Genomic DNA, 27,722 nt, shown 5'->3' with positions numbered 1-27,722 from the left:
GCTGTCTCCTTCTGCTGCCACCGCGCCGTGGCGTCCACGCCCCTCCTCCATTGGGAACACCCAGTGCCCACGCTACAGGGCTGGTCACGAAATTCGTCCCACCCATCAGCGACTGCTGGGTTCAAGTGTCGTCGGTAGCCGTCGTGTACGTCAAAAAGAAATGTGCAAAAGAAAATAATAAAATAGCGTATTTTATTATTAATCAAACGAGTGGTTGGGATTCGTCTCAACGCACCTTGCAGCTCTTGAGGTAGCCTACGCCCTCCCTCGGGGTGCTACTTTGGGGTTGAGCTTGAGGGTCGTGACGGACTGCTTAATTGATACTTTTTCTACCTTCTTCTTTCTCAGGATGTTCAACTCGTCGCGCCCAAGTAAGGAGGAATGCGAAAAGCAGAAGCGTGCTCTCGAGGAGATGCACAATGGTACTAACCTTCCCCCCCCCCTCCTCAGTCCCTTTCCTCGTCTTCCTCTTCGTTTTCATTATTTGCGGGCCGTGTTTCCTTTTGCAGCGCACGTGCAGCAGCAGCAGCAGCAAGCCAAGCAGGGTCCTGGTGACCAGCAACAAGCCCCCAGTACGTTGGCACTTCGTCACGTTTGTGTGTTGCACTTTTGTGATGCTGGATTGGTCTGACGTCGAGACCATTTGGCCGTGGCTGGTCTGCGCGTGGTGGTCGTATCCTGCTGTGCAGGTCCGATCGATCAGGTGATCGCGGACTGGCAGAAGACGCTGACGGCGTCGGCCAGCACCGTGGCAGCGTCGGCGATGGGCGGTGGGAGTCCGGACTCGCCAGCGCCCTCACCGCTATTCGGACCAAACGAGACGCACACCAAGAAGAAGAAGGACGACAAACAACATCCCAAGAACAAGAGGGAGGGCGATCCCCTCATCTGCCTTTCTGTGCCTTCCGATGACTGCACCGGGTACGCCGCCACGCACTTTTATTTTATTTTAAATAACATGTTATTTTTATTTGCTGTCCGCGGATATGTTGTCGACCTTTTGGTTTTGTTTTTTTATTATTATTATTGCGCCACCGAAGGTCTCCACATTCCTGAACGAATTGGAATCAAATCAGTTCCATCTTCACCCAACAACCACTTCATAGACAAAACGGACAAGAGAAATAATCTAATTGACCAGATAAAATAGACAACAAAAAAGAATAATCGTAGACCATGTTCAACAGGAAGACGAAAGAAGAGGAGCAGCAGCTGCAAGAGGGCAAGCTCATCATTCTCGATGACTACGACAACGGGAAGCAGCACAAGAAGACCCACTCGCGCCACAACAGCGCCACCCCGCCCGCCCCCGCCGACTCAGCCGAGGCCGCGTCCGACCTGACCGGCCTGCTCCTCCCGCCGCTCCGCTCCTCCTCGTCGACCCCCACCTCCGCCACCACCCCCACCGCCACGCCCCTCTCCCCCACCGCCTCGTCGTCCACGCCTCCCGCCGCGTCCGCGCCTGCCGGCGTCACCTCGCCGGCCTCGTCATCACAGCCGCAGCCGCAGCCGCAGCCGCAGCAGTACCAGCAACAGCAGCAACAGCAACAGGGCGGGGGCTATGGGCAGCCGTCGCAGTTCATACCGCAGCAGCAGCAGCAGGCCTACGGCGGCGGCTACGGCGGCAGCAGCAGCGGCACTGGTTCGGGTCCGGCGCCCGGGTCGTTCCATCCGCCAGCCTACCAGAACGTGGGTCCCGGCGGCGCTCCCTACGGCACCCCCATCTACAACGGCCCCGCGTACGGCGGCGGCGGCGGCGGCTACCCGCCACAGCAGCAGCAGCAGCAGTACGGATTCCCGCCAGGACCCGGCCAGGGCTACCCTGGCATGTACCAGCAGCCGCCGCCGCAGCAGCAAGGCGGGCCTATGGGCTACGCGCCCCAGGCGCCGCTTCAGCAGCAGATGAACGCTCCCATGGGCTACAATCAGCCTCGGTACGCCGGATGTGTGTTGGTGCGTGTTTAGATCGAAGCGCTCACGTGTGTGCGTGTGTGTGTGGTCGTTTGTCTGTGTACGTCGTGTGCAGGCCGATGGGCACTCCGATGGGTCTCTCCGCTCCCTACCAGGGTTCGTTTCCGTCGTCGAGACTCGACACGGCCCTTACGCGTGTGAGTGCTGACCCATTCACCACGACCACCACCACCACCTCCACATCACACACCCCAGGAGCAGCAGCAGGAGGCGCGCCCATGGGCATGGCCAGCCCTCTCCCCGCCTCCGCCCCTGAAGCCCTCGCCGATCAGCTGGTTCACCTCCGACCCATGCCTCCTCTCATTATGATTATTAGTATTTGTGCACGCGGTTGACATATGCGTCTGCCTTTGTGTCGTGTTGCGTGTCGTGTCGTGTCGTGTCGTGTCGTGTCGTGTCGTGTCGTGTCGTGTCGTGTCGTGTCGTGTCGTGTCATGTCGTGTCGTGTCGTGCCATGTCGTGTCGTGTCGGCCACTATCAGTCGAACTTGCACGTGGCCCGGCAGAACTTCATGCAGCAGCAGCCGCCGCAGCACGGTATACCCCACACACCCCCGCACCCTCACGGTATCCACCACCACCGTCTCACCGTCCCACCATCGCCACCAGTCCCACTGCCCGCTGTTCCCCGCCAGCTATTATTTATTTATATTGAACATTTGACTACTTAAATCGTTTCCCCCTCATTCATTTATGAATGTCGTTTATTAATTATTTGTTGGCGCCCACGTTGACGGCAGGGCTGATGCAGCCGTTGGTGCCGGTGGCCGCGCCCATGATCTCCTCGCCGGACAACACCGGGGCCAGCGGCGCTGCTGCGGGCGGCGGCTCCGGCTCCGGCGTCGACGACGAGTGGCACATCGAGTACAACGAACTCGAAACCAACAAGTACCTTCCTCCCTTCTGTACATTTTGCTTTCAATTCCACACATTCTTTCGGAAGCCATGTGCTCATCGCCGTGTGGTGTTCGAGCAGGGAAATCGCTCGCGGTAGCTTCGGTGTGGTGTACCAGGGCGCCTTCCGCGGCACCGAGGTACGATATGAGCGCTGGAGGGATGGGGTTGGACGGTGGGTCGCAATGCAACTCTAACGAGAGAACGCGACGCGTCACACACGAACAACAGGTGGCCGTGAAGAAGCTCATCCAGCAGCACTTCTCGCCCGAGCAAATGAAGGACTTCCTTGATGAGATCAACATGATGAAGTACGCTGCCATTTTATTCTTATTGTTATCATTCTCTCTCTTTCATTTTTATTATTTGCTCGTTTTGGTTTGTTTTCTTTTGTTTTGTTTTGTTTTGTTTTGTTTTACGGCCGTTAACGCACAAACCACGCGGGCAGGAAGCTGCACCATCCCAACGTGGTGCTGCTGATCGGCGTCTGCGTCAAGGAGCCCAACCTGTGCATCGTCACCGGTGCGCCCCCCACATCACCCTGTGTCCTATTTTATACCGGTGGGCGCGCGGAATCTCAGAGATACTCACACTGTGTGTCTGGTGTGTGTGTGTGTGTGTGGTTGGGTGCACTCCAGAGCTGCTGGCGGGCAGCATGTGGAATCTGCTGCACGACAAGAGCGTGAGGCTCGACTGGAAGCTGCAGCACAAGCTGCTCCTTGACACGGCCAAGGGCATGGTACGCACACGCACACAACGCGCGCGGGCCGCGCAGTCGCTGACCGGAAATCGTCCACGTACGTCGCCGTCGTTGTTGTCGCGCGAACAGAACTACCTGCACCTGTTCAAGCCGCCCATCATCCACAGGGACCTGAAGAGCCCCAACCTGCTCGTGGACTCGCACTTTAACGTTAAGATCGCTGGTACGCGGCCTCATCATCACACACTCCCCTGCTTCTTGCGCGCGTCTTCTACGTCGTGCGTGTCATGCGTGAGTGTGTTGTTGTTGTTGTTGTTGTTGTTGTTGTTGTTGTTGTTGTTGTTCTGTCTGTGTGTGTGTGTGTCGCGTGTGTTAGCGTGCGGTGTTACACGCGTCTTACGTCACCACGTGCGTGCCGAATCAGATTTCGGGCTGGCGCGCATCAAGGCGCAGCTCATGACCGGCAACCTCGGCACCTGCCAGTACATGGCCCCCGGTACGCCACCAACCATGCCAGCCCAGCCCAGCCCAACCAGGCCCAGGCCCAGGCCATTCTAGTAGAACGCGCACACGCACTGACTTACAGGCCATGCACCGTCGTCGTCTTCGTCTCCTCCGGCAGAGGTGATCACGAGCGCGACGTACAGCGAGAAGGCCGACGTGTACAGTTACGGCGTGGTGATCTGGGAGGTGCTCACCCGTCAGGCCCCCTGGCAGGGCATGCAGCCCATGCAGATCGCCTACGGCGTCGTACACCAGGTTCGCCCCCCACCCACCCAATATTATTTTTCCAATCCGATTGTCGCAGCACTCACTCTCTCTTCTCTCCTTCTCTCTCTCTCTCTCTCTCTCTCTCTCTCTTTCTCTCTCTCTCCCGATAGAGCATGCGACCCCCGATCCCGCCGGGCACTGCGCCCCCGCTCGTTCACCTCATGCAGCAGTACGCGCCCCCCCCCACGCCTCTCCCCTCCCACCCAACACCGGACACGCGTCGTTGACCCCGGGTGGCCGCACGTTGTCGTTGTCGTCGTTGTTGTTGGGGAGCAGATGCTGGCACCAGGACCCCGCCCAGCGCCCCTCGTTCACGGAGATCCTGCAGCAGCTCAAGGCCCTCCACGTGTAGGGCGTCCCGCCGTTGCTCCTCTCGTCCCATCAACCACCGCCACCGCTCGTCTCCTCCTTCCTCCCTTCTGGTTGTCCCTTCTCCCGTTAGATGCCAAACCGCCAACTCCACTTTTGTTGTGCTCCAGTTACGTTTGGTTTGGTTTGGTTTGGTTTGGTTTGGTTTGGGTATATTTCAGAAAGGGTGGGCCAACGAGCCGCGCGGGCGAAATACACAAGGAAGAGGAGCCGGCGGGCGGCAGCAGTAGGCAAGGGCAACGTTGCTTATGTCGTGTCGTGTGTGTTGTGTGGGCGTCGCATCGGCGATAGCCCACAACACAATAAATAGCACAGGTGGTGGAATAAATAATCTGAAAAAGCAAATAAATAATCTTAACGCTGGCCTGACAGCTGATCGCTCAGGCGCTGAAGGAGCTCCCCGACGTCGGGACGTAGTCGTAGTCGAGCGGCGTCGCGTACGAGAACGAAGACGAAGACGAGGGCGCCGAAAGTGGAGACGAGATCGAGGGCAGGAAGGACGACGCCTGGCAGTGCTGCTGCTGATGATGGTAGTGACCCGACGCTGCGGCGGCGGCGTTGTTGTTGTTGTGGCTGAAGGCGTGGGCCGGGGCGGGAGGGAGGAGGAGGCCGTGGCGCGGGCCTCGGCCGCTCTCTTCCCACATGAGGAAGTCGGTCATCTCGCCGTGCAGCTCCTCGAACCCGCCGCTGATGTACGAACTCAGCTCCTCCGACGAGCCCAGCGCGCTCCGCGTCTGGTACTGGTGCGGCTGGCACTGCTGGTGGTGCTGCTGGTGTTGGTGGTGGTACTGGTAGTGCTGGCCGCCGAGGTGGTCCTTCTCCTCCTCCTCCTCCTCGACCTTCTCCTTCTTCAGCTCCAGCGGGAAGAAACCCGGCCCGTGGTACCCCGACGACGATGCGGGAGCGCATTGGTTGTTGCCCTCGTACTCGTGCTGCTGCTGGTGGTGATGGTGCTGCTGCTGCTGCTGCTGGTAGTGGTGGTAGGACTGGTGGTATTGCTGCGGCTGCTGGTGCCGCCGCTGGTGGTGGTACTGCTGCTGGTGCTGCTGGTGCTGCTGCTGCGGGTGGTGGTAGGGGTGGTAGGTCACCGGCTGGGCCGAGTGGCGGAACGAGGCGAGGTGCGAGGAGCGGCGCCTCTCCTGCTTGGCTACGGGCGAGGAGTGGTCGGCCGATGACGAGGAGGAGGAGGAGTGGAGGAGCAGCTCGTCGGCCTCGGGCGACGACGCCGGCTCGAACTTGACCGGCGTGCTGGCCGCCTCGCCGCCGGCGCTCGAGCGACGCGTGGTGGCTGCCGGGGCCGCGGCGGCGGGGTTCCTGCGTCGGCGCTTGCGCGGGGCCGACTTGTCGAGGCAGGGCGCGTGGGTGTGTGCGCCCTCGTAGGTGACGACGAGGCCGACGAGCAGCGCGTCGACCTGCTTCTTGACCGGGCACTGCTTGTCGGTGCACTTGTAGTAGGAGCGCGGGTAGCCGCTGCCCTTGACGTACTTTTGGCCGTACTTGCGCCAGCGGTACCCGTCGTCCAGGTAGTCCACGCTCGCCTCCGTCGTCACCACCAGCCGCGGCGTGTTGTTCCCCGCGCTGCTCCTCGCACCACCACCGCCACCCTCCGCGGGTCCTTCGTGCGCGGCGTGCGATGCGTCGTAGTCGGCGAACCCGGCGAGTACGGCGTTGCGGAACGAGTCCTGGTCGTGTGCGGTGAGCTGGGTGACGCACGGGCGGTCGTGATTGTGCTTGGCCTTGTAGATGGAGCTCGTGGAGACGATGTGGCCGTCGCGGATGACGGCCTCGACCTGCTTCTTGACCGGGCAGTGCGGGAAGGTGCACTTGAAGTAGGAGCGCGGGTAGGGGCTGCCCTTGACCGTCTTGCGGCCGTACTTGCGCCACCGGTACCCGTCGCTCTCGGGGCTCAGGTGGGCCTCGATGTTCAGATCGGCCGTCACCTCCACCCGCCGCTCCACCCGCCGCTCGACCTTGACCACCTGCTTCCTCCTCCTCCTCTGCTTCGTCTGCCGCAGCTGCTGCTGCTGCTGAGCGGAATGCTTGGAACGCTTGGCCGCACGAGTAGCGGCGTAGGCGTCATCGTCGTCATCATCGTCGTCGACGTCGTCGCTGTCCTCGCCGCCGTTGTCTCTGTCGCTGTCGCACTCGTTGTCATCGTCGTTCGTGTCATCGTCGTCGTCGGAGAAGAAATCGTCGTCGTCGACCTCGCTGCTGCCGCTGTTGAGCTGGTCGGCGGGCATTGTCGACTCCTCCGAGGCCACGAACGGCCACTCGTGGCTGCCCGCGCGCGACTCCAGCTCGCTGCTGCTGCGGTCGAGCTGCTGCCGCTGCTGGTGGTGGTGGTGGAGTTCATCGGCGTTCTCCGCCTCCGCCTCCTCTTCCTTGACGGCGAGGAGGGCCGATGGGTGGAGGGTCATGATGGCCTCGTCGCACCGCCTCTTCCGCCCGCGCCGCCCACGCGACATCGCCTCCAGCGACGGCGTGTGCGCCGCTTGTCCTTGCTGCTGCCCCTCCTCCTCGGAAGCAGGCCGGAGTTGCAGCTGCTGCGGGCGGTGGTAGTCCGTGTTGGCCGTCGGCGGCGGCAGGTCGTAGTAGAACGACGACTGCGCGGGCATCGCCTCCAGCTGCTGCTGCTGCTGGAACTGGTGGCGGTCGTGGTGGCTGTAGTGGTGGTGGTGGTGGTATTGTCCGGCGGCAGCGACGGCAACGGCGGCGGCGGCCATGGCGGCGTCGGACAAGGGTGGTGGTGGCGGGTGGTGGTAGAAAAGGGCGGGCGAGACGGCGGCTGAGTCGGCGCTGGCCGAGGCCGACGCGCACGACGCGTCCCAGGAGCCCAGGGAGCTCGAGTAGGGCGACGTGGCGGTCGCGCCGCCGCTGCCGGGCGTCGCCTCGGCCGCCGAGAGGGGCGGCGAGTGTGCGGCGGGGCTCGTGCTGATGGCGGCCGCGGGCGTGCGGGTGTGCGAGGGCGACGGCGTGGTCCACTCGAGGTCGTAGGTCGGCGAGCCGCTCTGGTGGCGGTGATGGCCGTGGTGGTTGGTCATGACGAGGTTGGGCGCGCTGTAGTTGAAGTGGCGGTGGCCAAAGTAGTAGTGGGGACCCTGCAGGGCGGCGGAGGAGCCCGCGTGCGGCTGCTGGGCCTCCACCAGCGCGCTAAGTGGCGGGTAGCACGGCTGCAGCGCCGGCAACGCCGCCGACGACGACCCCGCGCTACCGCAGCTACTACTCGAGGCCGACGACATTGATGGCTGCTGTCCCTGGTGCATGGTGTACGGGTCGATCCCACACGCTGATACCGGAGAGAGCACCAGAGGGTGAGACAAAGACATAACACAACACATTGGGCGAAATACAGGGGGGAATAGCAACGTGTCAAAAAATGTTAATTACGCCTTTACGTATTTTTGTTTTCGCGCGTGTGTAAAAATAAACCCAAGCCGGCTGGAGGCGGAGGTGACACAACACAACACAACACGGCCAGAAGAGAAGTAGTAACAGAAACAGGCACCACAAACGAGAGAATAAAACGGGATATATATGTATAAATATGTGTAGGTGGTGGGTAGGCGTACCACCCAAGGAGGGCAACGCCAATCCGTAGCCGGCAGACATATGGTAACCGTCGGAGCAGTTCACCTGTGATCACGCGCGCGCGTAGAAGCCCCCAACTGGTGGTGCAGTCCACGCCCAGTAACGAAGCGAACGTAGCTCGAAGAAGATGACGCTGCGGCGGCCGGTGGATGTGCGATGTAGGTGGGAACTTGTGGGCAGTGAGGTGAAGGCAGGCGAAGAAGTAGCCTGGGCGAGAAGCTAGAGAAATCGATCAAAGATGGTTGGCCTGTGATGTAGGTGCAGCTGGGTAGGGAAAGGTGGCGTGTGCTTCGAGAGAGGAACTGGTGCGCGGGCGTGTTCCTTGGTGGGGTCGGGGATGGTGGTGGGCAGGAAAGTGGAGGTGGCTGTGGCGTGGGTGTGCTTGTCGCGTTGGCGGGGGTTTGGCAAACAACAACACAGAAACCAACTAACACCGCAACATGTGTGTGGCTGGACACCGCAATGCGCAGATACACACACAGATAGGGAGTTCTGGCAGGCATGCGGGCACTGGCTACACGTGGGGCCATCATGTCGACAAGTACGCAACGGGCATAGCCAGAACACAATTTGGAAAGCACGCAATCCATTCCGCCCGCTGTTACCGCCCATTTGTGAAACTTGGGAATTCGCGCTCGTTCCCACCTTAAGGACCAACCAGCGCGCGCGCGAACTCCTGCAGTCTCCATTCCAGCCCTGCGAATTCCGCGTTACCCTGGGCCAGGCCATAATAGAGGGTGCTGGGTAGAGATTTGGTGGTCACGTGCGGGCAAGGCACGCACACGATTGGGAAACGCAATCCGCGGCGCTACCAAGGAAGCTAAAAAGCGACAAGGTTACGAATTCACAAGAACTTTCGTTAATGAAAAGAGAATGGAATTCTTTCGCGGTGCCCTATGGAATGCAAAAAATTTTGTGCCGTTTTGCATATTCGTTATTCTGTTTCCGAAACAGTTTGGGGGTAAGGGGGGGGCAGTACGGGTACGTGGCTGGTTGTGGGGAAGTGTTCGGGGCAAGGAAGCTGGACATTGTGTGCAGGTAGTGGAACTTTGTTGTCAGGCAGAGGAAGGAGGCGTTCGCACCAGTGTCCTGGGCTGGAGTTTAGCGATAACACAGCACCGGCTGTGTTCCTGTCCTTCCAACGCGAAGGCCCAAAGTCTCCGCGCGGCCATCATGAGGTGTAGAGAAGAAGCAGTGTCCATGCGTCTGGCACCAGAGGGTGAAAAAACATACAGTCTGCGGCTGAGGCGAAAAGACAAAACAGGGCTGGTCTGGTGTGGTCCTGGTCTTCGTGTTACTGTCTCGCTCCCTTGAGCCCGTCGGTCCCGCGGAGGTTTCACTGAATTGAATGATGAATGCCGTACGTGTGATGGGCGTGGGGTCGTCGTCGATGAGGTAGTCGCCCTTGATGATGGTCTTGTCGAGCCAACCAGCTCTGACTTTGCCGTTTCTGCTCAGCCGAGTGGCCGACCGGTCCACCAACCTTGTGCTTGACGTGTATCGCCAGCACAGCCAGTGGCGGAACTCGACGCACAGTTTCGACCAATTCGGTTTTATTGAGTCAAGCTCATGCCAATTTGTAGAAACTGTGCGAAGCATGCAGGGAATGAATGAATGCGAGCTATTCAGAACTCTCGCCGCCATTTTCCTGTTGGCCCGAGAAGGCGGCGGACACTTCCGAACGGACCCTTCGGTTCGCACGCAAGCGCCTGTCCTGCCTATGTTCAATCAACTCAGCGACTAGTCGACCACTATCATGGATGCTCCCACCCCTCATCTAGGCGCTTCGTTTCCACCTGTCACCGCTGGGCTCGCCCCCTCCCTATGCGTGCTCAAGCAGAATTCGCTGTCCGAGGAGAAATTCACCCGAGGAGGTAAGCCGCACAAGGTACCGTGTCAACCACCTCACACCCAAAGCCCCCAATGACTATTTCTATTTTACGGACATTTTTTACTATTTTTTAAAAAATAATGAATTCCATTCAAAATACAAAAATCATTTTTCTGACGCTTGCCATCGAAAAGGTGCACGTGGTGGTGAAGAACAGCCCCTTCGTGGTCTCCCTGGCCACCGCCGCCAGCAACAAGCCCTTGTACGCCCCTTTTTGGCCTTCTTGTTCTTTCTGCACTGGCCCGGTCGCGGGGACGTGGTCTCATTCTTCCGCGTCTCGCGTCGCGTCGCGTCGTGTGTGCACAGCGGTCCGCTGGACATGATGTCGTTGGCCAAGTACTTCACCAACGGCGAGCTTGATCTGGGCAAGCTCACGTTTGACTGCAAGCTCCTCTACGACACCGAAAACGGATCCGGTCCGCCACTCCGCCTCTCCGCCTCTCCAACTGGGTCCTCGTGTGTGTGTCGTGTGTGTCGTGTGTGTCGTGTCGTCGCTGACACCTGGTCGGGTGTTAACAGAGAAGGAGGTGGACTTCGTGGAGAACAAGCCCTTCCAGTTCAAGGTGAACGTGGTGAACGGGGGCCGGCAGGTGGACATCGAGGTGCGGCTCAAGGTGCTGAGCTCACAGCACGAGGACATGTTCTTCGTGGTCAAGTTCATGGCCCTCGACCCGCTCACCAAGCGCGAGGTGTCCCCCTACCTCGTCGTCCACTCCCTCCCCATCAAAGTCATCTCCGTACGCCACCCCCCCCCCACACCACCACCATCGCCCACCTCACACATGTGCGGTGCTCACTCCCGCGGGCGTGGAATGTGAATCATGTGCCCCCCCCCATCGCGTGTTTCACAGAAACCGGAGCAGCTCAAGAAGCGGCGGCCGAGCAAGAAGCGCACCCTCAACGACATGCTCATCGAGGCCCTCACGCGCATCGAGCAGAACCAGGTACGCTACACATGCCCACCACATCAATCATCTCTTTACTATGCTCCTCCCCCACCTTATTTTCTGATCTGTTCTCTGGGACTGTGTGTGGTGCGTGGTGTGCGTGTGTGTGTGTGTGTGTGTGCGTGTGCGTGTGTGTGTGTGGTCTTGGGGGTGCGCAGCAATCCCAGCAGCAACTGCTGGACCAGCTGGCCGAGGGTACGGGCATCACCGTCGAGATCGAGGACGACGAAGACGAAGACAGCGGGTAACCCCCCCCCCCCTCTCCTCTCCTTTCCTCTTTCAGCCTCTTCTCCCCAACCCCCTCCTTCGCTGACGTGTCGGGCCTCGACCCACCAATCCGCGGCACACAGGGACGGCGAAGGATCGGATGGAGACGAAGGGTAAACAACGCTACTCCCCCCCCCCAAGCCACCACCAAAGCTTCTGCTTTCATTTTTGACGTGCGCGGCCGCGGAGCCTTGTATGGCTGACTCGGATCGGTGGTGGCCGTGGCACTCGTAGGGAGGGCTTCTTTTCGCAGGGCGGCGGCGGCGAGCAGCTCAGCGCGCACCAGCAACAGCAGCAGCTCCACCAGCAGCTGCAGCAACAGCACCACCAGCAGCTCCTCATGCAGCAGCAGCAGCAGCAGCAGCAGCAGCAGCAACAGTTTATGGGCCACCAGCAGCTGCCGCCCCACATGCAGCAGCAGCAGCAGCAGCCGGCCCAGCACGCCGCCTCAGCCCCGGCCTCCGCTGTCGCTGACCCGGCGATGGAGTTCGAGGAGGCGCTCGACACGCTGCTGCAGAAGTACTCAGCCGTGCCCGACAGCGAACGCGAGGCCAAAATCCAGAAGGTCCTCCTCCAGTCCCCGCTCTCTCGGTATCCCCCCCCCTTCCTCTCTTTACGCTTCTCGCCCCTCTCCCACCCACTTCCCCTCGTGGATCACTCTTCTCTTCTCTTCGTGGTCTTGCTCACGTCTCGCGTGCGTGTGTGCGTGTTGTGTGTGCGTGTTGTGTGTGTGCGTGTGACAGAGAAAACCTGGTGGAGCTCTACGACCTGTTCGTGTCGGAGGGCCTGCAGCCGCCCCCAGGCGCCGACATGGAAGGTTTATAATACACTCCTTCTCTTACCCCCCCCCCACAAACCCTAGTTCTAGGGCGCTGAAGTGACTGACGCGGTGGTGTGTGGCGTTCTTTATCTAACAAAAAGGGGAGGGCAGCGGCGTGCCGGTGAGTGGGGAGTGCGCGTGTCCGTCGTGTCCCCACCGAGCGGAGCTCGAGCGGATCGAGGTGTTCTACCGCGACGTCTTCCATCTTTGAATACGCACCCCTCCCCCCTCGCTGTGTACATAGAGTTTTTATTGCAAGAAGAAATACACAACACGTGAACGACATGTCTTGGCTGCGCTTCTTCGTGGGTGTTGCCGCCCTCCTGTTGGTCGATGGTTTACAGTTCCTTCCAATGCAGGCAGAGCATCGCCATTAAAGGCGATCTCTTTCTATAAGGACCGGCCAACCCCGACACGGCACAACCAAACCAAGACAAGCACAGCAAGTCAGACAGTAGCACATCATTCCACCCGTCGTCGCCACCACTGACCATGCAGTCGCCCGCCGTGTTCGCTTTCGCTTTTTGTGTCGCCTTCGCTCTTCTGTCTGGCGTCCTGGGCCAGACGCCGACCGTCTCCCCCTCACCCTCGCCGTCGTGCCCCGCCACCGTCATCTCCACGAACGGGTCGTGCCCGTGCCCCGACGTGTACCTCCACGTGCCCAACCTGAGCGTGGACAACATCACCCTCCTGGTGGACAACCTCACCGCCCACGTCGACCTCAATGTGAAGCTCTCGTCGCTCCTCGCCATCACGGCCGGCGTCGACGTGAGCATCAACAAGGTGGAGCTCGTCATCCTGGGCGTCAAGGCCGAGCTCGAGCTCGACGTGCGTCTGGACAACATCGCCAAGATCCTCGACCGCGCCCTCACCACCCTCGACCGCAATCCCGACCTCCTCTCGGTACTCACCATTTTAAATTTCTCAACCTAATGAGCAATTCTGATGTGGGTGGTGGGTGGACGGTGTGGTGGTGGGGGCCTGGGCAGGGGTTGGTCAGCTCGGTGGGCGGCCTGCTGAGCTCGGTCCTGGGCGAGAACGGCCTCGTGCAGCGGCTGGTCGACTCGCTGGGCAACATCGTCGAGCGCGTGGTGAGCGACACGGGCGCCGTGCTGAGCCAGATCGTTGTGGGCGCCGTGAAGGACCTCCAGCGGCTGAGCCGCACCGTCAACAGCCTGGGCCAGGTGGTGGACCAGGTGCTCGACACCACGGGCGCCGTGATCGAGGTCATCTACGACACCACCGGCGCCGTCCTCAGCACCAAGGTCATCAAGCAGGCCACCAACATCCCCGTGTAACCGCCCCTGCGCAAGACAACTCTCACATCTCTGTGTAAATGAATGGAATATGAATACCAACATGTTTTACCAACTGAGGCTCATGAAGCGTTTGCAGAAGATGACCTACAGTCCACTCAGTACATTACGAGCCCGCCATCGTCATTGTCTTCGGGGTTCATCAGGATGGGCTCGAACCACCCATAAAACTCGCAGCTGAGCTTGTCCAGGCTCTGCTTATCTCGGAGAAACCCGATTGATTGCGCGTCCGCCAGCCCACTGTGCCCGTCCACCCTCAGCACTCGCAGTTTCGGGAAGGCAGGCCCTACACACATGACACGACGACACACTCGAAGCCATGAGTTCGAAGCCGAACCGCCGCGCGCGCAGTTCTCAGAGAGGAGAGCATTTACCGGCGAGCACGCGAGCCGAAGCGAAGGTGAACTTCTTGTAGCCGGAGACGACGAGCTTCTCCAGGCTCGCGCCACAGTGGCGCGCCAGGCTCAACACCGTTGCGTCTGCACGTCGATGTGATCGCAATGGCGTTATTGCGGAGTCAGCCCGCTTCTTCGAGTTGGTTTGGTTGTGAGTGGTGTTCGTGGTGTGTGTGCCGTGCGTGCGTGTGTGTGTTGTGTGTCGTGTGGCGTGGATTACCGGTGATCTTGGGCAGGGGGCCGCGGAGCTCGAGGTGCCACAGGCGCGTGTTCAATTGCTCGACGATCCTCTCCACTGCGACGTCGGTCAGGCCATAGCCCCGGTCCACTACCAATTTACCCAGCTCACGGCACGCCCACGGCCGCTTGGCTGCGCCGGAGCGAAGAGATGAATGAGCTCCAATATGTCGTGTGCGTGTGTCGTGCGTGTGTCGTGTGTCGTGTGCTGATCTGGGTACCGCTGAGAATGGCGTCGTCGTGGTTGCGAAAAGAGGATTCGCGAAGGCGGAGGCTCCGAAGCGAAACACAGTTCTCGAGCACGCTCGCCACAATGTCTTCGTTCGCGGCCGCGTCTGTAGAACAGTCCCCCCACCCCCAATAATGAATGAGTTCATTGAACTTCATTCGTAGGGGGGTGGGTTGGGGGTTGAAGGCGACGAGCGGAGGTGGTGGCTGGAGGGTACGCGTACCTTGTTCGGTGTAGGCGTACCAGCAGTCGGGGTCCTCGGCCTGGGTGATGCCCGGCAGCGCCAGGTGGGTGAGCTGTCGTCCGATGGGTCCCGCCAGCAACCACACAAATCGCTCCTTCTCCACCCTTTGACAAAAGTGGTTTTTTTTAAGGGGAAGAAACATGACACACAGCACACACGACACACACGACACACACAGCACACACGGCACACACGGCACACACGACACACACGACGCAGAGAAAAGAACTGTGTATGTGTACCTCAATTTGCGGTGGGTCACCTTTCGGCCGTCATAGGGAGGACCGAAGTCGAGCGAGGTGAGGTTGGTCAGATGGAAGAGCAGGTCCACGTGTACGTCGCTCAGCCCGCGAACGCGCAGGACAAGCGAGCGGAGCCTCGTGCACGCGGACAATACCTCTTCACTGCCCACGGCGCTCTCGCTGCGCCTGCACAGATATGCATGTTTGGGTTCGCACACGCACACGCACACGCCCCATCGCACACGCACCACTGCACACACACACACAAGCAGGCACGGTACCCTTGTTGCGCCATCTCGAGGACTTCGAGGTTGGGGCAAGTGGAGATTGCGGCCCAGAGTTGGGGGCTGTTAAGTCGGTGGTTGCCTTTCAATCGCAGTTCCCGGAGGCTGGTGTTGCAGCTCCTAAAGCACAACATCTGCACCACCTCGGGAGACAAGAGCCGCACCTGGCCACCCACCGATCAACCTTGCGCGTTAGGTCGATATACGCATTGCACGACACGACACATGACACACGACACACGGCACGCAGCACGCGGCACGCGGCACGCACGAGAAGTGTACGTTTTCGAGTGACACGGAGGCGAGTTGAGTGTGGGCATCGAACAGAGCGAGGAGGTCATCCTTGGGCAAGTCAACCTGTGGGCAAGAAAGAAAGGGTCAGCCAAGCCCGACAATTCGAGCAGAGATTGGACGGCGGGCCGCGTGTGTGTCGTGTGTGTCGTGTGCGTTGTGTGCGTCGAGTGTACGTTTTTGCTGAGGTCGAGGTGGGTGATGATGGACGGCACGGCGGCCGTCAGCGCCTTGAGTCCGCCCGAGCGGAGGCAGGGCATGGCCCGCAGTGCGAGAGCCGTCAGCTCGGGCAGCTTCAGAACCTCCGTTACCGTCTCCGCCGTTAGCTTGTTGCAACCTGTACGCCGGCGTTATTAAAGGTGACGACCATCATCATCATCATCACCATCACCACCATCATCTCGGTCCGGTTAGTGATATAACGCACGTATGAGCTCCAGCCGGGCCAGGCGAGGGCATCCCTTGACGACCAGTTTGATGCTGTTTGTGTGATTGGCGGTCGTGTGCGTTAACCATCCGTGTGTGTGTGTGTGGTGCGTGCAAGAAAGAGGGGAGTGGAATGGAGCACCTGTTGTGGATGATCGACGTGTTGTTTTTGATGGTGAGCGAGGTGAGGTGCGCGCAGTGGTGGCTGATGAACACGAACACGCCGTTGTTGACCAGCGCGCCGCCCAGGTGTTCCGGCTTGCGTCGCGAGATCGAGTTGGGCCTCCGCGAACCGCGGCCGAGCGGAGGAGAGCACAATCGCAACTCCTGAATGTCCACCCGCCCACCACCAGCCAACGTCAGTGTCGACAACAATCACAACTCGTGCTTTTGAGCTTCAGCGCACCTCCGTGGCGGCGCTGATGAGAAAGGGCGCCGTTGCGGGTCCGAGCGCGAAGTGGCGAAGCGCGGCGGAGCGAAGAGCCGGCATCAGGTGGCTGTCCTCGCCCAGCGGCAGCGGACGCGGCCAGCCTTGCATCACCCTCTCCCGCTCTTCTGCTTGCCCCCCCCCCATCACGGTCCCTTTGAATATCTGAACTTTGATAGAAAGTGCTTTGCCAAGCGTACGAGGTGAAGCCATGACGTCAACCACTTTATGCACGCACAGAGCGAGCAAGGCCTGCGGTGATTGCCATGCATCCCCCGCACTCTGGTTCGTCCTAGGGCGCTTCATGGGCTTATAAATATTGGCTCCCAGCTGCCCGTGAATTAGAAGCACAACGTTATTGCAGTCTAAATCATTCACATTCAAACAACATTGTACACACGCCTTGTACACGTTTTTGCTGCACCATCTTGGTAAGGAAAAGAACCATCTTGCACTCCAACAAGGTACTTTGCATCCCCAAGCAAGATTGTCAATGTTCAAAAGTTTTTGTTTGCTGTGGCTGCAAGGGATAGAGAGGAAAGGGCTGTGTACACAGAATCGGGGTCTCCGAAGGTGGGGTGTGGGGTGTCTTCTACTATTTCGGTCGCAGCTGGGGATTGGTGGCCGCCGAGTAGTACTGCACCGTGTGCGCAACACAACCGGTCAGTGCAAGGAGAACACACGCGAGGTTATTGTGGAGGGGGGGGGCAGGAAGATGTAGACGTGCCTGCTGTCCACCCATGCCCTCAAAGTTCATCCCGGGCTGTTGTGGGGCGCCGCCCGTGTTCATGGGCTGGCCCATGGAGTAGCTCCCGCCGGCCCCGCCTGAACGATGACATATCAGCCAAGATCAGCCATTCAGTCATTCCATCACCAGTCGCCAAAAAGGTTGGCCGTACCGGCGCCCATGTGCTGGAAGGAATGCATTCCGCCGCCGCCGCCCTGGCCCGACTGCTGTCCAGGGAAGCCGCCACCGCCCGAGTACCCTCCGTGGCCCACGCCCTGCCCTCCCTGGTGAGTGTTGTGTGTGTGTCGTGTGTCGTGTGCGTTTCAACATAAAGAATGCGTGGAGTGAAAGAAAGAGGGGGACGCAAGGCGAGTACATACCGGAGCGGCCATACCCTGGCCTGGTGGTGGACCCACCACCATGCCCGGATGCCCCGACTGTCCGCCCATCACGGCTCCGCCCGCCTGGCCCATGGCCATGCCCATTCCACCCTGCTTAAAAGCCACAACACAACACGACACACGACACACAAACAAGTGAGTGGCCCAGCCCGGGTGCTGATGGTGATCAGTGAGTCGGTGGGCACCTGCAGCTGGCCGCCCATTTGTCCCGGGAAGCCGCCCATAGGCTGGCCCGGCACTCCTGTCGACAGAATGAAGGGTCAGTGCTCATTGATCTGGCATTGGGCGGCGCTTGTGTGGCTGCGTACCCGATTGGGCGGCGGCGGCGCGGCGGGCAGCGGCGGCTGCTTGGGCCTGCGCGGCCTGCTGCGGGTTCTGTCCCTGCACCACCTGCGGGTTCTGTCCCTGCACCACCTGGCCCTGCTGCTGCTGCTGCGGGTTGCCCTGGCCCGGCACCTGGCCCTGTGGCACCTGGCCCTGCTGCTGGCCGGTGGCGAACGGGCGGATGTTGAGGTGCTGCTTGGAGTGGATCAGCCCGAGCAGCGTCTCCTTGTGCGGAATGATGAACAGCGTCTTCGACGGCAACGTGATCACCGCCGCCTATATGATGTAATTTGTTGCATTATGTTATGTTAGAAAGTTGAAATTTATGTAACAGTAAATGTGAACATAAATAAAATAAATTGACGATAAATGGTGATGGGTGGCGCACCCAGGACTTGGAGACGAGCTGGTTGAGGAAGTGGTTGTAGGGAGGCGGCTGGCCGGGCGTGGTCGGGGGGATGATTTTCTGCACCGAAAAGTGGAGCACGAGCGCGGACTTGTAGTGCATCTGCAGCGCGTCCTTGGACGAACACACGCCGCTCACCGACAGCTGGCTCGGCCACTCCTTGGTGCCGCTGCGCATCGATCACAAGAGAACGAACACATATCGATAGGACATCAGCTTAGCCTTCACGTGTCGATCACACACACACACACACACACACACACACACCACGCCGCACATAGCACACGATGTGTGGGGAGAGCGCACTAGGCCGAAAGTTCGATCTTGGATCGCGGGTAGGCGGCCAGGCTGCAGAGGAGAGCAACGTTCTGGCCCTGGAGCCAAGCCAGCGTGCCCTCCCAGATCGGTTTGGTCGACTGTGCCACCCACGCAGCCAGCCACGTGTGAGTGAACGCGGAAGAATGGAGGAATGTGAAGAATGGAGGAGTTACGGATACTGTCTGCAGCGCGCCGGGCATTCCGACGGGCGAAGCGCCACCGGTCTGCTGCTGCGGCGGAGGGCCGCCGCCGGGGGTCGGGATGCCGCCGGCGCTGTTGGTGAGGTTGATGACCGTCGGCGGCGGCTTCGGTGCGCCTACCACTCCGGCCACTCCCACGCCGGCGTTGCCCATGGCTACCTGCGGCGGCAGGCCGCGTTTGTCGACAGTGGGCGAGGCCATGCTGCCGCCTCCTCCGCCTGGCGCCCCGGGGTTGACGCCGGGGTTGAGCCCAACGGTGGAGGGCACTCCGCCGCCGCCGCCGAGTGGTGCGTTGCCGGGGATGAAGGGACCACCCGGGTGGGGCGCGCCCAGGGGCGAGTTCATCCCGCCCATCCCGCCCATCTGTTGTGCTGTCGGCCGCGGCCCCACGTCCGTCTTGGCCTTTTTCATCGCCGGCTGATATGACGCACTTGAGTCAGACCACGACACACGACACACAAAAGCACAAAGCAATGACTTGGGAGATGATGAACCTGCATGCCGGTGGGTCCCAACGAAGGGGACATCCCGGCGGCCTTGGCGGTCATTGCCGCTCGCATGGCGGCCGCAGACGCTGCCGAGGCCATGGGCGGAACTGCACACCCACCGCCGACCGCCAACGCATTAGAAGAAGAAGAAGAAGAAGAAGAAGAAGAAGCAGAAGAAGAAGAAGAAGAAGAAGAAGAGATGCGGGGCAGGGATCAGAACCTCCAGCAGGGTTGCCGACCGGAACGCCGGAGGCGCCGATGACGGGCATGGCGCCCGGCACGCCTCCGCCACCGCCAGTCACTCCGACCATGGCTGCCCCTGCGGGCACGCCCACCGGAAGTCGCGAGGGCGATGTGTTGGCGACCACCGGCGCGGCGCCCAGCGAGCCCATGGGCGGCGCCACGGCGGTGGGCGGAGCCATGGTGCCCACGGGCACATTGCCGCCCACCGCCGTGGCCGCCGAGATGGCAGCAGCTGAAGGAATGTTCGGAATGCCTGCGGGGGCCGTGGGCATCGTCCCGCCCAGCACCCCGGGGGCGCCGGCGGCCGCGGGCACGACCATGGCGGGCGGGGCCACCGGCACAGCCGCAGGGCCGCCCATCGTCACGGCAGGAGCGGTGGCCGCGGCCGGCGGTGCCGACGCGGAAGGGGCGGAGGAGGTGGGAAGTGTCGACACGATCTTGAGGCCGCGCAGCAGCACCATGTGCGGCACGTCGGGCTTCGACCCGCGACTTTCGGCCCATCCGGGGATCGTGGCCTATTGTAGCACGATATGTGCACGATATCGTGGACACAGGGGAGCGATGGTCAGCTGACGTATGCCACGACGCGTCCTACGAGGAGAAGAGGGGATAGAGGAGGTCTGCCGGTACCTTCTGGAAGATCTCGGCGAGCTCGTTGAGCTGCCGCGGCGAAATGACCGACAATGCGATTTGGGCCTGGACGCGCAATGTGAGCTGGAAGCCGGCACGCGAACAAGATCTATAGAGTGCAGCTGGAGGGCGTGGCGACCTTGGGGAACGTGGTCGCGATGTCGGCGGCAGTGCTTCCCAGCGGCTGGCCCGGGATGGAGTACAGTCGCGCCGGTATTCCCTATGGAAACACACACATTCCCAATGTCAGCGAGACCACATCCCAACATCAGCGTCATCATCATCATCATCAAGGCATAGCAACCTGCTGGTAGGGAGCGGTGTTGGAGACCAGCACGAAGTAGCGCTCCTTCGCCATGCGCTCATAGCTCAACTGTCGTGGCAGAGCCAACCAATGGTTATCAGTCGATCACGTCAGTCCACCTCGCCGAGCAAGAACTGAATAACTCTCGCATCAATCGCCGCATGAAGGGGTACGCGCGTACGTTGAAGGCAGCGGCGAAGGCCTCGGCGAGGGGCACTGTCTGGTGTCCGCCGGCGGCAAAGTCGAGGCGGTCCATCCACGACCCGAACTGCTTGGGGTCTCGCGTGAAGCCCGACACGCGTACCACGTAGTTGCCCGCTGGTGGGTAGTCCCTGAAGGCCACCATGGCCAGCTCGAGCTTCTCCTTTTTGCTCGCGCTCTGTTCCACCACCGTACTGTACCACCCATTTTATAAAATAGAATATTTCTGATTTAGATTAATTTATATTTTGGGGCGGCGTAGAATTGATTGCGCACCGAATGAGCGGATCAATGTAGGCATCGCGCAGCACGGGGAGGTGGGGTCCCATGGCCGCCGTTGTGTCCACAATGAACACTAGATGCCGCACTGTTGCCGTCATCTCCCAGAACACCAGCAGCTTTTTTTGATTTTTCCATTATTTTCTTTATTGCTGGGTCGACGGGGCATTCTTCTCAGTTTTACTGGAATCTGGGAAATCGCGATGAAAGTGCAATCCAATTTCAAATATCTGAGGAATGTGGTGGGTACGACACAGCACAGCGTTTGTTGGCGGCCAAGGTCTTTCACATCTCGATCCCACACAGGCGCGCATTCTGAGCTCGCGATTTCTGTCTGTAACCGCAGACAACGCGTTACTCCCCTCCCACTCAATCAATCACAGTAGTAGCGCTACTCACCATGGCCACGCCGATAGCACAATCCATCTTTGCCGCCCCAACCAACAGAAACGTATGTTATCTCATTTCATTGTGCCTTCACTTCTACCATTGTGCCTTCAGGTACTCGCATTTACACCCGCATCCTCAATCCTTGCATGTTTGGCCCACAGAAACCTCTCGTAGAGTTCAAAGCGGGCAAGATGCTGATCAGGGGCAAAATGGTGATCCCTGACAAGCGAAAGGGCAAAATCGAACTCGCCCAGAGCCCTGACGATCAGCTCATGCACTTCAGGTGGAAGGACAGATCCACTGGCCAAGTAGAAACTGTAACCCTCCCCTGCCCTCTCCTCCCTCTCTCCTACTCGTTTGCTGCGCTCGCACTGGTCAAGTAAGGCGCTCAGCTGACACCACGCTGTGTCGCACCCAGGACCTGATTATCTTCCCCGATGAGGCCGTGTTCAAGAAGGTGAAGCAGTGCACCACTGGCCGCGTCTTCCTTCTGGAGTGGAAGAGCACCGAACGGAGACTGTTCTTCTGGATGCAAGAGCCATCCGACGAGAAGGACGCCGAGCTGTGCGAGAAGGTCAACAAGGCCCTCAACAGTCCTCCCGCCGCTGAAGGTGCGCGCGGCAACTTGCTTCAACACGCTACCACACTTAGCTCTTCATCTTAGAAGCAAACAAATGCTGACTATGCGCTTTTATAAACCATGCAGGAGGTGAGGCCGGCGCTGGTGGCGTGCCGGGTCTGGCGGGAATGAGCCAGGAGCAGCTGTTGGCCATGATGGGCATGGGTGGCCTCGGCGGTATGGGCGGCGGCGGTGGTGCTCGCAGAGGATCGGCTCGCGGTGCTGCCGCGGCCTCGGCTCCTCCCTCGGGCGCCCAGCCTGCTGCTGGCGGCGCGCGCTCGGCCGCCCCCACTCCCTCCACGCCCGCTCCGACCACAACTGCTCGGTCGACCGACGCCTCAATCGGCGAGCAGCAGCTGCAGAACATCCTCCGCGAGCTGGGTGCGGCACAGGGCGGCGGTGCCGGCGCCGCTGGTGGCCAGGCGCCCGAGGACGTCGACCTGAGTTCGGTCATGACGTCGGAGGCCCTCCTCCCACTGCTCAGCAATCCGGCCGTGGCCGAGCAGCTCCTGCCCTATCTGCCCGAGGGCCAGCGGAACCCCGAGGAGCTACGGGAGCTGGTGCGTTCGCCGCAGTTCCACCAGGCGCTCCAGGCCTTCAACTCGGCCCTCCAGTCCGGCGCCCTGGCCGACGTGCTCCCGGCGCTCGGTCTGCCGGCCTCGGCCGCCGGTGGCGGCGTGCAGGACTTCCTTCGCGCCCTCCAGGAGCAATCGCAGAGGCAGAGCGGCGGCCAGCAGCAACAGCAGGGAGGCTCACAAGGCGGCAACGAGCCCGCAGGCGGCGAGAAGAAGGACGACAAGGATGGCAGCAGCGGCAAGGACGGTGACATGGACACCTCCTGAAGCGTGTCCCATCGCTCCTCCTCTCACTCTCCCCCCCCCTTGTTGGGTTGTACATTCCAGCAACCAGAACTTCTCAAACATTTGCTCTCTTCTTTTCGAACGCCTCTTTGCAGCGGCCGAAACCAGATCTCAAGCAGTCAAGGCACGTGCCGCAGCTGCCCGGCTGTTGCACGGGGGCGGGTGTTTGGTGTGCGCAGGAAATCCGCTTCACAGAGAAGCAATCAGGTCAGAAGACCACTTCATCTCTCTGCCGCCACTGCAAAGAAGCCACTAACCACAACATGTCAAACACGACTCTGGCCACTTCCCCGACCACAACTTACCTCGGCCGTCAAAGTGAAGGCCTTCCTCGCGTCCTCCTGGTGATATTCATCGTCTTCGCATCAGTTCTCCACTCACCTGGTTCGCAGTCGTCATCATCTTCATCCCTCTCTTTTTTCGTGCTTCGCCTTTAGCTTTCGTTCTTTTCTTCGTTTTCGTTCTTCATTTTTTTACCAGCCGGCGTTGACGATCGGTGGTGCTCAGGGACCGGAGCGGAGTCGCTGCCCCCAACGATCGAGTGGGCGGAGCCGGCCGATGGCCACTGGTGGGACCCACTCAGCTGGCGCGATGCGACTACCGGCTCTCCGCGCGTGCCCACCGCGCACGACTCGGTCCTCATCTCCACCTTCCCCAACCAGACCTACAGCGTCATCGTCGACGTGCGTGTTCTCCCCCTCCCCCTTCCTTCTCATCACCACCACCCGACGTTCTTGCCTTATCTCTTCCCAGGCTACGTCATTCCGCACCTGGATTATGTCGACTTCATCACTTGGAGGAGACATGATTGGCTGATCTTAATGCTTGGCTCCAAAACGGCGAGTAGGCACTCCAAACGGGGCAGGAGCTGCGGGTGGCGTGGCTCACCGTGGGTTCCAACTACTCCCTGACCGACTGCTGCGATAAGAGCTCGGGCCTCGGCAATGCCGGGTGCTACGCCGCCCTGGTCCTACGCGGAGGTCATCGTGCCCCACCAATGTCCCGTGTTTGACAGCTTCTCTCTGTGACAGAGCTTGTCGTCTTGATGCAGTGAGCCTGACGGTGGAGCAGGAGCTGGTGGTGGAGTCCTACGGCGTGGTGCGGTTCACCAGCCCTCTCGTGGGCGCTGAAGCCGCCGAAAACGGCTCCCTCTGGTTCGTGACATGTTGCCTTGCATGCTTCTCCTGCTGGTCTCACATTGTCCGTGTGTCGCACGTGTGATCGTGTGCTGTCATGTCGCGTCGTGTGGTTGGCGGGCTGGTCGCGATGCAACAGCACGGTGACGTCGCCTTTAACCACGATCGCGGGCTGGGCACAGGGCAGCGTTACCTTCAACGGCAACGTCGAAGTCAAGTCCCTCGCCAAATTACTACTTTGCATGCCTCTCCAACATACATCTACTGCCCATCATCTCCCGTGCGTTCCATGGCACTCACGACCTAACACCACGACACACAACACACGGCTACACAGGTGACCATGCTCACCCTCTACGCCGACGCCACGATGCAATACACGTGGGCCAGGTGGCTGGTGGAAGGCAACCTGACCGTGGAGCTGCAGACAACGTTCGAGCTTTACAGTGCGCCGCCAGACAACTTTACTCTTCTCAAACCTGGCGCACGCTCACCTTTCGTGATTGTACCGCTTTCTGTCAATCATCATCAAAACCAGTTCCAGAAAACTACACCGCCGCAACCGACCCCGTCGCGCAGATCAAGACGGTCAACCTGATCCTGCGCAAGCCGACCGCCCCTGCGCGGAAGAGAGGCCTCGTCCCTGCTCAGATATGCATCTTCAAGGAGGTCGAAAAGGTGATCAACATCCCCATCTCGGGCTGGCCGCCCATTGAGCCGCCCTCCCTCTTCTTCTTCGACAACTTCACCGGCGGACTGTACGCCCCTCCCCGCAGGACACGACACACACTCGATACAAGGTAACTAATGTTTGCCTACAGGCCGAAGGATTTCCCTACATCCTACGGTAGGTATCGTGCATTGCCGACGTTGGAGATTCAGGCGCCCAAATGCGTGTGGTATTGCTACAACCCGTGGGACCCTCGTGCGTGTCCCCTTTCCCTCTCTTTCCATTGTCATTTCGCTCTTTGTTAACCATCTCCGGCCTAATTGGTGTGTGCGTGTGTGTGTGGGTGTTGTGTGCAGAACCCTTAAATTCTGAGCCGTGTTCGGTGAGCTCGTCGCACTCGTTCTCGACCCTCCTGGGCGTTGACTCTGGCTACTCTGGGTGTAACTGCCCTCCCGGGAGGTCAGGCTCCCATTGCCAGAACGGTACGAGTTACCAAGTCGCCCCCCCCCCAAACCCCATTGTGCACGCTCACTCCACTGACTGGTTGTGTTGCGGTACCGTTCCCAGTCTACTGCCCCGGCACTCCCGCGTGCAGCGGGCGCGCAATCTGCGACGATTCGACGGGCTCACCACGCTGCCCCTGTCCCGTGGGCTGGACCGGCTTCGCTTGCGAGATTCGTATGAACACGCACAAACACAACCCCCCCCCCTCCAATCACACAACACGCACACCGTAGTGTGGCTGATCGATGGCGGGGCTGTGTGTCTCAATCACAGCGGATTGCCCTGGAAGTCCGGCGTGCTCTGGCAATGGCCAGTGTGTGAGCACGGTGGCAGTGCCCTTCTGTCGATGCCACGCCAATTGGACCGGGCCAGCCGGCCAGCCCAACGATTGCTCTGGTACCACCACACCACAACCTCACCACTCAGTTTTCTTTGTCTAAACATCAGACCGTGATCCTGTAACAGTGCCGATCTGCAGCAACAACTGCACGAGCCCGGCCAACGGGGTGTGCACGGCGGCCGACACTGGCGCGCCGCACTGCCAGTGCCTCACGGGCTGGACACTCGGACCCGACCTCGACTGCTCCACCCGTACGTCACCGCACACTTGAGATTGGCTGGTCTATGGGGTTGGAATTTTAACGATATGCGGGTGTCGGGTGCAGCATACTTCAAATGTCCCGGACGAGGCGGAGTGCAGTGCACAGCCCATGGCGAGTGCAACAGCACGTCGGGCCAATGCACGTGTGACCAAGGCTGGCGTGGTCTCGATTGCTCACATCCCGACTGTCCCGGGTACACTCTAGCAATATTCTCTCTTCTGTTTTGGTTTGTTGCTATGCAACCGTCTCACTGTAAACTGAACCCAGAACGCCGGACTGCAACCATCGTGGCGAGTGCGTGGCTGTGAATGTCAGCGGAGTCATCGAGCCCCAATGTCGGTGCAGCTCCGGCTGGACCGGCGCCGATTGCTCCGTCGGTACGACTGGTGGGCGCCCTGTGGTTGGTTGGTGCTTCAGTCGTACTCACGCGATTGGTTGGCGGCCACGCCGTAGCCGAGTGTTCGCTGGGCGACGGCTGTTCGGCGAACGGCAAGTGCGTGGAGGTGGGACTCGACCCGCCGCGCTGCGTGTGCTCGGCCGGCTGGACCGGCGTCAACTGCTCCGTCGCCCTGACCGACTGCGCCGCCACTTCGCATTGTGCCGCCGCCAGGTAACGAACGCGCTCTTGTTCACCTCTTACTCTCACAAGCATGAGAAATGTCAACATTCCATAAACGTTGCGCACATACAGCTGCGTGGGCGACGCGACCAAATCGTGCACGGCCTGCGATGGCGACTGGCGCGGGGCCGACTGCAACACGCGTACGAATCATCTACCCCCCCCCTCACAACAGGCTGCTCACCGACTGCACGATGGACCTTTCCTCACCACCATTGCCCAATCGGTGGCGCAGCGTACTGTCTGGCGGCGAATGACTGGAGCGTGTTCCCCGAGTGCTCCGGCCATGGGTCGTGCTCGGTGGCCGAAGGCAGCGATCAGCCGGCTTGCCAGTGTCGAACCGGTTGGCTGCCTGGCCCTGCCAACGACTGCGTAACTCGTACCTCCTTCCCCTACTCTCCGCATCAACCGCAACACGACACACCACGCACACGGCCCGTGGCACTCACGTTGATCTGTTGTAGCGGCGTGTGAGGCGGAGGAGGGGCAAGCCGAGTGCTCGGGCCACGGCGTGTGCTCTACCGAGGTGGCCAACCCGACGTGCCTGTGCGACGCCTTCTTCTACGGCGACTCCTGCTCCATCTGTACCTCCACCACTCAATCTGCCATCAAACCAGGCCACACAGACCTAACCGCACACGCACACGCACACGCACACAGCGCGCGCGCACACACACACACACACACACACACACACGCATACGGGCGCACAGTTGAGCTGTCGTGTCCGGGCTCGCCTGCCGACTGCACGGACAGCGAGCACGGCACCTGCGTCAATGGCACGTGCCAGTGCGCCGACAAGTGGCGCGGTGCTGACTGCTCCGTGGTGCGGTGTCCGGGCGCCGAGGAGAACTGCAACGGGCGGGGCACCTGCGACTCGAGTGTCGAGCCCGCCCAGTGTCGCTGCGACAAGCACTGGACCGGCCCCGACTGCGGCACACGTACGCAGCACCATCACACACGCACGACCACACACTTCACACACAGCACACGCTGCACATTCAACAGCTGCTCACGACCCACACCTGCTTTACAGCGGTGTGCCTGTCTGGTTGCTCGCGGTACGGAAGGTGCAGCGGCGACACAGACCCGCCGCAGTGCGTGTGCCAGCCCTTCTGGGGCGGACCGGACTGCTCCGAGAGCCAAACGCAGGGCAGCTCGTCGGACGACAGCTCCATGACGGCCTACGCTGCCATCGGCGGAGCCCTCGGCGGTACGCGCACATCATCATCTGCTCAGCATCCCCCCCTTGTTTCTGTGGCGACTGACAATGCTGCGCAGTGTGTGCGAGGAACAGGCGGGGCTGTGCTGCTGATCGTGGGCGTGATCGGAGCCTACGTCGTGTTCAAGGCTGTCAACGCCTACAAGGACTACCAGATCAACAAGGGCCTACGAACAGGTCGGGTCAACTTTGGAGGTGATGATGGGCTATGAGAGAGAGACCATATTGTTGGAAAAATGATGCGTGTATGAATAGAATGGAGAGAACAGTA

At 60.5% G+C, this 27,722-nt stretch overlaps 8 protein-coding genes across 8 annotated transcripts; 5 read left to right on the top strand and 3 right to left on the bottom strand.

Annotated features, from left to right (window-relative positions):
* Nucleotides 1–350: 350 nt before the first annotated feature.
* Nucleotides 351–4,687, top strand: ACA1_216040 (protein kinase domain containing protein; the record flags this gene model as incomplete). The annotated part of the gene is made up of 17 exons (XM_004337087.1): nucleotides 351–422; nucleotides 521–572; nucleotides 690–921; nucleotides 1,188–1,934; nucleotides 2,027–2,067; nucleotides 2,167–2,246; nucleotides 2,453–2,507; nucleotides 2,711–2,858; nucleotides 2,947–3,004; nucleotides 3,096–3,175; nucleotides 3,313–3,386; nucleotides 3,503–3,603; nucleotides 3,694–3,787; nucleotides 3,989–4,060; nucleotides 4,187–4,323; nucleotides 4,446–4,504; nucleotides 4,612–4,687. Coding segments are annotated over 17 exons (2,178 nt in total), but the record flags the coding sequence as incomplete, so codon positions are not given.
* Nucleotides 4,688–5,084: 397 nt separating this feature from the next.
* Nucleotides 5,085–7,967, bottom strand: ACA1_216030 (transcription factor WRKY23, putative; the record flags this gene model as incomplete). Its single annotated transcript, XM_004337086.1, has 1 exon — nucleotides 5,085–7,967. The coding sequence occupies one exon, from the start codon at nucleotides 7,965–7,967 to the stop codon at nucleotides 5,085–5,087; it is 2,883 nt and encodes a 960-aa protein (XP_004337134.1).
* A 2,081-nt stretch (nucleotides 7,968–10,048) lies between these two features.
* Nucleotides 10,049–12,428, top strand: ACA1_216020 (cudA family protein; the record flags this gene model as incomplete). The annotated part of the gene is made up of 10 exons (XM_004337085.1): nucleotides 10,049–10,180; nucleotides 10,318–10,385; nucleotides 10,490–10,599; nucleotides 10,703–10,920; nucleotides 11,035–11,127; nucleotides 11,289–11,374; nucleotides 11,481–11,510; nucleotides 11,632–11,988; nucleotides 12,141–12,214; nucleotides 12,319–12,428. The coding sequence occupies 10 exons, from the start codon at nucleotides 10,049–10,051 to the stop codon at nucleotides 12,426–12,428; spliced, it is 1,278 nt and encodes a 425-aa protein (XP_004337133.1).
* Nucleotides 12,429–12,709: 281 nt separating this feature from the next.
* ACA1_216010 (uncharacterized protein) lies at nucleotides 12,710–13,515 on the top strand (the record flags this gene model as incomplete). Its single annotated transcript, XM_004337084.1, has 2 exons — nucleotides 12,710–13,120; nucleotides 13,207–13,515. 2 exons carry the CDS (start codon nucleotides 12,710–12,712, stop codon nucleotides 13,513–13,515), a joined length of 720 nt encoding a protein of 239 aa, XP_004337132.1.
* A 116-nt stretch (nucleotides 13,516–13,631) lies between these two features.
* ACA1_216000 (uncharacterized protein) lies at nucleotides 13,632–16,419 on the bottom strand (the record flags this gene model as incomplete). Its single annotated transcript, XM_004337083.1, has 10 exons — nucleotides 13,632–13,819; nucleotides 14,149–14,298; nucleotides 14,618–14,742; nucleotides 14,881–15,042; nucleotides 15,162–15,298; nucleotides 15,447–15,521; nucleotides 15,632–15,792; nucleotides 15,883–15,935; nucleotides 16,024–16,208; nucleotides 16,288–16,419. The coding sequence occupies 10 exons, from the start codon at nucleotides 16,417–16,419 to the stop codon at nucleotides 13,632–13,634; spliced, it is 1,368 nt and encodes a 455-aa protein (XP_004337131.1).
* Nucleotides 16,420–17,178: 759 nt separating this feature from the next.
* Nucleotides 17,179–20,930, bottom strand: ACA1_215990 (uncharacterized protein; the record flags this gene model as incomplete). The annotated part of the gene is made up of 15 exons (XM_004337082.1): nucleotides 17,179–17,310; nucleotides 17,416–17,526; nucleotides 17,622–17,677; nucleotides 17,745–18,036; nucleotides 18,149–18,196; nucleotides 18,233–18,335; nucleotides 18,473–18,582; nucleotides 18,664–19,101; nucleotides 19,179–19,279; nucleotides 19,393–19,930; nucleotides 20,046–20,111; nucleotides 20,185–20,265; nucleotides 20,350–20,418; nucleotides 20,531–20,744; nucleotides 20,827–20,930. 15 exons carry the CDS (start codon nucleotides 20,928–20,930, stop codon nucleotides 17,179–17,181), a joined length of 2,463 nt encoding a protein of 820 aa, XP_004337130.1.
* Nucleotides 20,931–21,032: 102 nt separating this feature from the next.
* On the top strand, nucleotides 21,033–22,680 carry ACA1_215980 (adhesion regulating molecule region protein, putative; the record flags this gene model as incomplete). The annotated part of the gene is made up of 4 exons (XM_004337081.1): nucleotides 21,033–21,075; nucleotides 21,331–21,536; nucleotides 21,638–21,830; nucleotides 21,926–22,680. The coding sequence occupies 4 exons, from the start codon at nucleotides 21,033–21,035 to the stop codon at nucleotides 22,678–22,680; spliced, it is 1,197 nt and encodes a 398-aa protein (XP_004337129.1).
* Nucleotides 22,681–22,961: 281 nt separating this feature from the next.
* On the top strand, nucleotides 22,962–27,663 carry ACA1_215970 (EGFlike domain containing protein; the record flags this gene model as incomplete). The annotated part of the gene is made up of 21 exons (XM_004337080.1): nucleotides 22,962–23,082; nucleotides 23,206–23,381; nucleotides 23,546–23,678; nucleotides 23,750–23,852; nucleotides 23,974–24,046; nucleotides 24,172–24,280; nucleotides 24,373–24,592; nucleotides 24,656–24,759; nucleotides 24,861–24,986; nucleotides 25,072–25,182; nucleotides 25,282–25,404; nucleotides 25,456–25,599; nucleotides 25,674–25,803; nucleotides 25,878–25,987; nucleotides 26,028–26,220; nucleotides 26,302–26,372; nucleotides 26,465–26,608; nucleotides 26,694–26,813; nucleotides 26,943–27,170; nucleotides 27,317–27,442; nucleotides 27,527–27,663. The coding sequence occupies 21 exons, from the start codon at nucleotides 22,962–22,964 to the stop codon at nucleotides 27,661–27,663; spliced, it is 2,802 nt and encodes a 933-aa protein (XP_004337128.1).
* Between the last annotated feature and the right edge of the window lie 59 nt (nucleotides 27,664–27,722).

This window comes from Acanthamoeba castellanii, assembly GCF_000313135.1.
Source record: "Acanthamoeba castellanii str. Neff unplaced genomic scaffold scf7180000084758, whole genome shotgun sequence".
NCBI lineage: Eukaryota > Discosea > Longamoebia > Acanthamoebidae > Acanthamoeba > Acanthamoeba castellanii.
The sequence above is the reverse complement of the archived record's forward strand: the minus strand, read 5'-3'. Positions and strand labels throughout refer to the sequence as shown.